At 51.1% G+C, this 10000-nt stretch overlaps 1 protein-coding gene across 11 annotated transcripts in view; it reads right to left on the reverse strand.

Moving 5' to 3' along the window:
* The window catches only part of LOC122253304 (uncharacterized), a 91572-nt gene that overhangs the window by 70714 nt on the left and 10858 nt on the right, over positions 1 to 10000 (reverse strand). For 9 of the 11 annotated variants that reach the window (XM_043016257.2, XM_043016254.2, XM_043016255.2 and 6 more), the window contains exon 3: positions 4666 to 5118. In XM_043016257.2, the coding sequence (XP_042872191.2) occupies positions 4666 to 5118 (453 nt within the window). Of the gene's footprint in view, positions 1 to 2212; positions 2783 to 4665; positions 5119 to 10000 lie in introns of those variants that run through there. The other 2 variants (XM_086555147.1, XM_043016259.2) reach the window with 1 other exon arrangement.

Raw genomic sequence — 10000 nt, forward strand, 5'->3', positions numbered from 1 at the left:
GAGGAGGAGGAGGAGGAGGAGGAGGAGGAGGAGGAGGAGGAGGAGGAGGAGGAGGAGGAGGAGGAGGAGAAAGAAAAAGTCAGAAAAAGAAAAAAATAGAACAAGAAGAAGATGAAAAGATGATAAACAGAAGAACAAGAAGAAAAAGAAAAAGAAAAAAAACAAGATCCGTATCTATTTGAGTCCCACGCGGGTAAAAACGAGTCGCAAGGGCCAAATCCCCTAGCGAGCCAACGAGACTTCCGACCAAGCAAGCAAGCAAGCAAGCAAGGAACGAAGTAAGCAAGGGAGGAAGCATGCGAGCGAGAGACAGAGCCCCAGCTACACCGTCCGCGTGGTATCAACTTTGAGCGCTGAGTGTTAGGAAAGTTTTTCTTTTTTTCCTTTTCTTTTTTTTCTGCCCGCGTTACTGACTCCCGCTCATACTAATTATAGCACCGTGCTACAACTGGGCCCCACGCCGTCGCCGCCGCCGCCGCCACCACCACGGGGGAACAGAGGGGAGGAGAGAAAAATAAATAAAATAAAAAAAGAGACATCGAAGGGGAGGGAGAGAGGACCAAACGTGAAAGAAAAGACTTGCACCAAGCTCCATCCCTCCTTTTTCTTATTCTTTCTTCCTTTCTTTGTTCCTTCCTTCCTTCCTTCCCCTTCCCCTTCCCCTTCCCCTTCCCTCCTCTCTGCTCCCTCCTCCCTCCTCCCTCCTCCCTCCTCTCTGCTCCCTCCTCTCTGCTCCCTCCTCTCTGCTGCCTCCCCTCTTCCCCAATTCCTCCGCTCCTCTCCCTCCATTCCTCCCCCTTTCCTTTCCCTTCCTTTCCTCCCGCCCTCTCTCTCTCTCTCCCTGCTTCCCTCCCTTCTATCTAAAGTTAACTTCTTGCCCTCTACTTCTTGCAATCCTTCCTCTTTGGCCCGTTTTCTTTTGCAACCTTCCTCGTACTTCAAATCTCCCGCCAACGACACCTTTCCCTCCTCGGTCTCGTTTTCCTTCTCATCCCATTGCTACTTCTCTTTCTCCTCCTTTTTCTCCTTCTCCTCCTCCTCCTCCTTCCATTTCTCCTCCTCCTCCTCTTTTAATTCGGCCCTCTTTATAAGTTTATTTTAGTTTGGGAGTGAAACAAGAGCCTTTGTTGTGAATGTTGCTCTCATATTTTCTATCTCCTTTCCTTCGACTGGCCTGCCTGCCTGCCTGCCTGCCTGCCTGCCTGCCTGCCTGCCTGCCTGCCTGCCTGCCTGCCTGCCTGCCTGCCTGCCTGCCTGCCTGCCTGCCTGCCTGCCTGCCTGCCTGCCTGCCTGCCTGCCTGCCTGCCTGCCTGCCTGCCTGTCTGCCTGCCTGCCTGCCTGCCTGTCTGCCTGCCTGCCTGCCTGCCTGCCTGCCTGCCTGCCTGCCTGCCTGCCTGCCTGCCTGCCTGCCTGCCTGCCTGCCTGCCTGCCTGCCTGCCTGCCTGCCTGCCTGCCTGCCTGCCTGCCTGCCTGCCTACCTGCTTGCCTGCCTGCCTGCCTACCTGCCTGCCTACCTGCCTGCCTGCCTGCCTGCCTGCCTGCCTGCCTGCCTGCCTGCCTGCCTGCCTGCCTGCCTGCCTGCCTGCCTGTCTGTCTGTCTGTCTGCCTGCCTGCCTGCCTGCCTGCCTGCCTGTCTGTCTGTCTGTCTGTCTGTCTGTCTGTCTGCCTGCCTGCCTGCCTGCCCGACAGCCTGCACCCTTTTTTCCCTACCTCGGTCACCTCTTTAATTCTATTAATATGCTTGCGCTTATTTTCCTAATTTGTGAAAATCCTTTACACTCATATAAGTTCTCCTTACTCTCTCATTCTTTCCCCCTCTCATTCACTTACTCACTCAAGCAAGCAATCGTGCAAGGCACTCCCTCACTTCTTTCTTTCTTACTTTCTTTCTTTCTTTCTTTCTTTCTTTCTTTCTTTCTTTCTTTCTTTCTTTCTTTCTTTCTTTCTTTCTTTCTTTCTTTCTTTCTTTCTTTCTTCCTCCCTCCCTCCTCCTTCCTTCCTCCCTCCTCCTTCCTTCCTCCCTCCTCCTTCCTTCCCCCCTCCTCCTTCCTTCCTCCCTCCTTCCTCCTCTCTCCTCTTTCCTCTTTCCTCTCTCCTCCTTCCTCTCTCCTCCTTCCTCCTTCCTCTCTCCTCCTTCCTCTCTCTCCTCGACGTTTTCAGTTTCCTCCCTCTCCCTCGCTTTGAACGTACAACTACAACTTCTTCTTCTTACCGTGGGCCGCCCGCCGCGTCATCTTGCCGATGTCCCTTTCCTGTGTCGCGTATCACTACTCTTCTTGCTTTACGAGTCGCACATCTTCCACCGCCTCCTTCCCTCACACTATAACAACGTAGCCTCTGCACCGGCCTGGTGCCTACTCCCGTGCAAGATCTACACGTCACTGTATCTTCCTTTTCGCAAGCAGGAGTGACTTCAGCACGTTTGCTGAGACCTGAGTCAGGACTCGGGATAGCCAAGAGTCAGCGCCATCAGTTCCTGGTGTGGTCAGCTCTGACCACGTCGCGACAACAGTTCCCTGACGCAGAGGTCCCCCTAGGCCTCGGCAGCAACGCGTTGGATGGCGCAACGGTCACTCAGAACACCGTAAGTTGTACTGGAGTCAGCACGCCCTGGCACCGCCGCTCAGCAATAACGCCGTGCCGCACGTAGGTCAGAGGGATAAGCGTATAATGTGCGGCCTAACCATGCACAACGCGCTCGCACTGGCAGATGTGCTTTGCTTCGTCCGCCCCACGAACAGCTGTCCAACCCGACTGGTGTCAACGCTAAATCACCGACTACAACTAGGCCATATCTGGAGCCTACAACTGTGGCAGATAAAACTATCTAGACCGGGGACTGATAACGGCAGCTCTTATCAGTTAACGCCAGTCTCATCCGGGCGGCTAACCGAGGCCCTCCATACGTACACAAAGCGTGGCGCTGAGAAAAGTACGCGACGGCGTGGCCCTATGATAAATATGAGAAGGCGGGAAGATAACGAAGAGACTGAGACTTAAGAGACTGAGACTTTTGAGGCTGGAGATATAAAAGCACAGGTGAAAGCAATGAGTTGGAATGAAATAAAAGAAGTGAAAGAGGAAGGACATGAAAGAAACACAAAGTACAAGCGAAGAGAAAAAAACGGAAACGAGATAAGAGCGCGAGGAGAGCAACGCAGATAGAACAAGAGCGGCAGGGGGAGGGGAGAGGAGGAGAGAAGAGGAGAGGAGAGGAGAGGAGAGGAGGGGAGGAAGAGGGTCAGGGGAGCAGTAGAGGGGTGAGGGAGGTTCTCTCGACTACACAGCGCACCTGCCACACCTGGATGTAGCAGCAGCTGCCCCCTCTACTCTGAGACTCGGCCTCGCCACGCTGGTCCGCTTGCTAGCCTCCCTCCTCCCCCCTCCGCAACCACCGTCACCTGAAACCAACTCGAAAACGCAAGACGTTTCTTGGTTTTACCAATGCTGTAATATACAACTGTAGCACTACAAGAACTTTCTATCTTGCTTACTTCGAAATAGGTTTCAAACAAGACCTAAAAGTATAATCCTCTAGCCCTAAATAACGGTGATTCTACACAACGTCTGTATGGGCAATCCCGGCTAGCACTGAATTAAACCTGCACAAATAAAGAATGTAGAAAATCCCCAATCAAAGGTCAGCAACACACCCCTTCCCCGCCTTTAAACCCTGAAGTAGAAAACCTAAATAATCAAAATCAATAAAAGGTTTACGATCCCCCCCCTTACCCACCCGCCAACGTTTCCTCTCTCTCCTTCACCATCAATCCTCAGTTAGTCCACTCCACATCAGTCCAATCCACTTCGTCTTGCTGTGGAGAGCGCGCTAATCAAGACACGCCGTCGATGGACAGCCTCGCCCCCAGCACCTTGAGTACCGCATTCACACAGGCGTCCCTTCAACACGTGCGGGGCTTCGCCAGAGCAGGTCACGTGACTTTGGGTTGCGTCATCACCAGCCGCGTGGGACCCGCGCTCCTACTGCACGTGCAACCTTTCTGTGGTCAGTCTGAGCCCTGCCTTGCGCCCCAACCTCAAAAAGTGAACTAAACACATTTGTGAGAACTAATCCTTTTTCCTTTTCCAAAAGACTATAGCAATAACAGAATGTTTTAATTAATAACGTTTACATTAGTTTGTAAATAAAATTGTTCACAGTATAAGCCCTATTTCTTACAACGCGTGTACAAACCCTTCTTTTTTTCTTTTCTTTTTTGCCAACTAACATTTGCCATTCTTCAAAGTATTAAAAAACTTTCTAGAGAAATAAATTATAAACATGATAACAGCAACATGCAAAATTAGCTCCGACAATTTGATCAGGTTTCCTTCCCCTACTACAAAATGTATAGAAATTTAACTTTAACAGCAATATAATTATTTTGTAAATGGTAGGCCATATCAACCCGAACTCCTATCAATAATAACGCAAGGGGCGATCGAGACCTCTCAGTCACATGAAGTTAATGAACCACCGCTAGTAAATGCGGCAGTTATTCTGAACAAGATAGCGCAACCCAGATCCAGTATCAGTTATCTGGACAGTCTCTCCCCTGCTAGATGCTCCCTAGTCCGAAGACACTGCAAAGTTGCCTGCGCTGAGCAAACAAAGTCTGTAATGAAAAGCAAGGACAGGAAGAGCGTCGCGGCTCGGGTACTCACCTGGAGATGAGCGTTGGCCTCAAGGGAGCGGTCGTGCAGCGCGAGCCCGATGTCATCGTCATCGTCGTCATCGAGGTGCAGGGCTTTGGCGACGGGGGGCCTCCCGGTGGACTTGCGGTGCTTGGTGAGGGTGCCCAACGTGTAGAGCTTGCCGTTCTGTGCCAGGAACCCCCGCTGGAGGGCGCGCTTGGTCGCGTGGCGCACGAGGTTAGCACCGTCGGGGTCGTTCAGAGCCCCCTGGGACTGGAGGTGGGCAGCGATGTCCTTGAGCGAGCTGCCCTCGCTGCCCAGCTCCTGCACCGCCCGCACAACCTTGCCCACCATTTCGGCCGCCCGCGAGGTGGCCGTGGGCACGCGAGAACTGACACGCCCTGTGCGCTGTGGTGGGTTCTTGGGGTCCGCGTAGGACTCGATCCCCTTGTTTTCAATGTATAGGATATTGCCCGCATCAACCTGGAAAGACAAGCACAAGGTTAGAACACTGCGAGAGATACGAGCCGCTTGAAGGGCACGCTTGGAGGCGGGGAAAGGTGGGGGAGGGGGGTTGCCGACCTTGGCCCTGGTTCCACACCGGTGCAAGCAGTCCCTCACCCCTCACCTTTCCCCCTCCTCCCCTCCCATTCTTCTCCTCTCTCATCATGCCAGCCGCCCAACTGCGTCAGTGCATCGCAAATTTCTATTATTTCTCGAACTTAACGGAAGCGAGGTTCTTCGCCTGAGTCCAATCTGTCCATTCTTATCAAATTTATAAATATAATGGCATGTACGGCTTGACATGCGACGCGTCACGTGTGAGGTGTACCACGCCTGCAATGCAAGTAATCTGTCATGCTACATGCCATGAGGCCCTAAACTAATCTAATGTGCGAGTAAGGAGGTGGGAGAGGGAGAGGGAGAGGGAGAGGGCGAGAAAGAAGGGGGAGGAGGTAAGGAAGCGAGGAAGACGCGAGAAGGAGAGGTGAATACACCAGGGACAAGATGGTAACCCAAGCACCACACGGTCGTGAGTGGAAGCACGTGTTACCTTTTGATGTGTTATCTGTCTATCTGTCTGTCTGTCTGTCTGTCTGTCTGCCGATCTCTGTCACTCACACTCATACAAACACATACACACACAAGCTTACAAACGAACAAAGACAGACATACAGACACATACAGACACACACACACACACACACACACACACACACACACACACACACACACACACACACACACACACACAACACACACAACACACACCCTGCACATACCACACACACCCCACACACACAACAAACACCACACACAACACACATACACTACACACACCACACACACACACACACACACACACACACACACACACACACACACACACACACACACACACACACCCGACTCATAACGCAGCAGGTAGGAAATGGCAAGCAGGAAGAAGATGCGCGGGAAAAGGTCACGGGGCACAAGACCAGCAGCAGCAGCAGCAGCAGGTAACCAGACGTCGTCCCACACACAAGCATCAGGAGACGATACAATAACGCAGGCTATTTATACAAGGGACACATCCGTTCATGAGTGGCTGGCTGATGGCCATTGCAAAGAGAAAAGACACGAAGATCATTTCGCCCGAAGTGGAAGCGTTAAAATCCAGGCCACCTTTGAAAGATGTTCAAAGGTATCGGTGACCGTAGGCTCAAGTGTTACGGCTGTAAGAGTAGGAGGGAAAAAGGGGTGGCCGTGTTGAAGGAGGGGCCAACCAAGGAGGAGATGCGAGGGCGGCAGGATGTTACATCAGGCGGCGCAGGGCCTCGGCTGGTCCCGGCTGGCCCGCACACTCCGCATGTAAACAAAGAACCACGTGTTGGAGCTTGTGCCCGGCTTTGTTCCCCCAGAGCTGCAAGTCCAGTCGACGCCCCCCCCCTATGCCCGCCCCTCCCTTCCAGACCCCCTCCAGCACACTGTCCTTTGATGCTGAGCCTATCCTTCGACCTTGAATCGACCTTAAAGAGTCCGGATCAACGCCTCGTCGTCTATCCATCGCCACACACTTATACAAAGCCAGTCTCCCCCCCTCTCTCTCTCTCTCCCTCTCCCTCTCCCTCTCCCTCTCTTTCTCTCTTCCTATTTCCATCCTTCCCCCCCTCCTTCCCTCTCTCTCTCTTTCTCTCCCCACCTACCCATCCATCCATCCATCCATCCATTCATCAACCAACTAACCATCCATACATCCATCCAACCAACCATCCATCCATCCATTCATCCATCCACCCTCCATCCATCCATCCATCCACCCTCCATCCACACATCCATCCACCCTCCATCCATCCATCCATCCATCCACCCACCCACTGTCCCATCCTCCCATACTCTCATCCTCCCTCCCCCTCCCCCTCCCTCCTCACCTACTGAGGTCATCCGTCATTTCAATCGCAACACAGCCTTTTCTCCCATCAATTTCAATCGTCATCCCACCAACCCCTCGACATTCATCTTATCAACACCCTTCCCTCCCGCTGCACGCCCGCCCGCCCCTCCCTCCTTCCCTCCTTCCCTCCCTTCCTTCCTTCCTCCCTCCTTCCCTCCCTCCTTCCCTCCTTCCCTCCCTTCCTCCCTCCTTCCCTCCCTCCCTTCCTTCCTCCTTCCCCCCTCCCTCCCTGATATCCCCCTTCCTCCTTCCTAAACCTCTTCCCTCCCTTCCTCCCTCCCTCCCTCCGCCCGCCCAAGCTGCCACCCGCACTTAGTCTCCACACCTGCCTCCCATCCACACGCGGCCAGCCTTCGCTCTCTCTCTCTCTCTCTCTCTCTCTCTCTCTCTCTCTCTCTCTCTCTCTCTCTCTCTCTCTCTCTCTCTCTCTCTCTCTCTCCCTCTCCCTTTTTACTCTTTACATGTTATCGTGGCATTCTCTTTCTCTTTATACCATCAACTCCCAACAAGTTACAAGAAGCTCCGAGTCTCGTGTGACCTTGAACTCAGACCCCCCCCCTCCCTCTCCCTACTCCTCAACCCCATGAGACACCTTCTCTTACAAGCCTGTTACAACCGCTTTCCAGACTCGCGTGAGTGAGTGAGTGAGTGAGTGAGTGAGTGAGTGAGTGAGTGAGTGAGTGAGTGAGTGAGTGAGTGAGTGAGTGAGTGAGTGTGTGAGAGAGAGTGTAAGTGTAAGTGTGAGTGAGAGTGAGAGTGAGTGTGAGTGTGAGTGTGTGCGAGAGTGAGTGAGTGAGTGTGTGAGTGAGTGAGTGAGTGAGTGAGTGAGTGAGTGAGTGAGTGAGTGAGTGAGTGAGTGAGTGAGTGAGTGTGTGAGTGAGTGAGTGAGTGAGTGAGTGTGAGTGAGTGAGTGAGTGAGTGAGTGAGTGAGTGAGTGAGTGAGTGAGTGAGTGAGTGTGTGTGTGTGAGAGTGTAAGTGTGAGTGTGTGTGAGTGTGAGTGTGAGTGTGAGTGTGAGTGTGAGTGTGAGTGTGAGTGTGAGTGTGAGTGTGAATGTGAGTGTAAGTGTAAGTGTAGTGAGTGTGTGCGAGAGTGAGTGAGTGAGTGAGTGAGTGAGTGAGTGAGTGAGTGAGTGAGTGAGTGAGTGAGTGAGTGAGTGAGTGAGTGAGTGAGTGAGTGAGTGAGTGAGTGAGTGAGTGTGCGTGCGTGAGTGCGTGCGTGCGTGAGTGCGTGTTGTGTGAATAACTGATAGCTCGAGAAAGTGTGTCAGAGAGAGTGGGCGTAAGAGAGAGTGGGCGTAAGAGAGAGTGGGCGTAAGAGAGAGTGGGCGTAAGAGGGAGTGAGAAAGTGAATGTGAGCGCGCGTGTAAGAGTGCGAGTGCGAGAATGTGTGAATGAGTGCGAGAGCGAGAGTGAGTGAATATGGACGTATGAGTATGTACAGTTACTTTACGTGTGCGTGCGTTTGCCTGTCGGCCACACAGTGGTTCTATCCACCAATCAGTCGGGTCAGCCAGCCTTCCAGTCAATCAGTGAATTGTTGAATGAGTCAATTGGTCCGTCTACCCGCCCGCGAGTCATCCATCAGCTCGATGAATGGGCGACCGACCTCCTTTCATGGGGCCGCCTCGCCTTTACATGAGACAAGATACACACTCCACCGGCCCGTCTTCGCCCGCCCCTTCGCCCTCAACAAACGTAACAGGTTCTCCTTAGCAAAAGGAGTCCTCGATTTGCGAAACAACGGCGTTATTCATCAAAATATATCCACAATTAAAAATCCGGGGCAATGTCACTGCAAAGTGAGGGTGACGCAACTCTCCCGAGCGACAAAGGAAAGTCTATATCGTAAGCATAATAATATGAGAAACTTTAAGCGTTTCGAGGCAAAATATTGTCCCTTTTCTTAATGAATTTACGAAGTGAAGGGCGGAAAAATATATATTAGACGAACTTCGTAAAAAGTTGTCAAAAAGAAGAGAAATAACAAGTGAAAAGAGGAATTGGTCGACAACAGAAATAATGACAACATAAAGGGGCATCTGAATAACCTAAGACTAAGGGGGATAAAGCCTCACATGCCTGCATAAAAGTGAAAAAAAACTGGAACGATAGAAAAAGATCGGGATAACACACCAATACAAACTGGAAGCGCAAGAAATTGCGAATTCTGGATTGTCGAGAGAGGGGGAAACTGTGGGAGAATATGGTGCTCTGAATAACTGGTGGGAAGACGTCCATTTTTCAGGAACTAAACTGGTGAAAGCCATAATCAGAGGCGACCAGATTTCCAGGCAAAACCTTGCTTACTACACTGAACGCATTTTTTTCTTCTTCAATCACATGAAAATAAAGTCATGAAAGTTAATGATATAATAAGTCAACCGTACAACTCAGGAAAATGAAGTTGTACTGCATCTGTGAAAGGAAATACTAAAGGAAATAATAGTGAGCCAAGGGAAACTGCACCCTTCAAAACAAATAATGAAGTTAAACCCAGCAGGGGAAAGCGAGTGGGGTATAAATGGTTTACGTGGACAAGCCAAATGAAAAGAGCACACAGAAAATAAAGAGTAGCTATAACAGCAGAGGTGAAGAATACATACAGTGACACACAAAATGAAAGCATGTTTGTATGCAGAAATGAATGAATGAAAGTATAATACAACGCATTGTAAAAAGTAACTAACTACAGCACATTGAAGAAAAAAAAATGCAGATTGTCATTAAATGAAATACTACAACAAATATGCCATACAAAGGACTGTGTTTAGAGCCATGCAAGTCTGCTACAGGACTTTGCAGTAGATACAATAACTAGGAAACGAACATCATAATTAAAGCCATAAAACCATCGCCACAAGCATTAGTCCAGTAAGAAACAGGCTTTGCAGATCATGACAAATAAAACAGCAAGTTCCCCCCCAATC

The sequence above is a fragment of the Penaeus japonicus genome, unplaced genomic scaffold (genome assembly GCF_977035675.1).
Source record: "Penaeus japonicus unplaced genomic scaffold, GWHDUDI00000001_assembly GWHDUDI00000030, whole genome shotgun sequence".
NCBI lineage: Eukaryota > Metazoa > Arthropoda > Malacostraca > Decapoda > Penaeidae > Penaeus > Penaeus japonicus.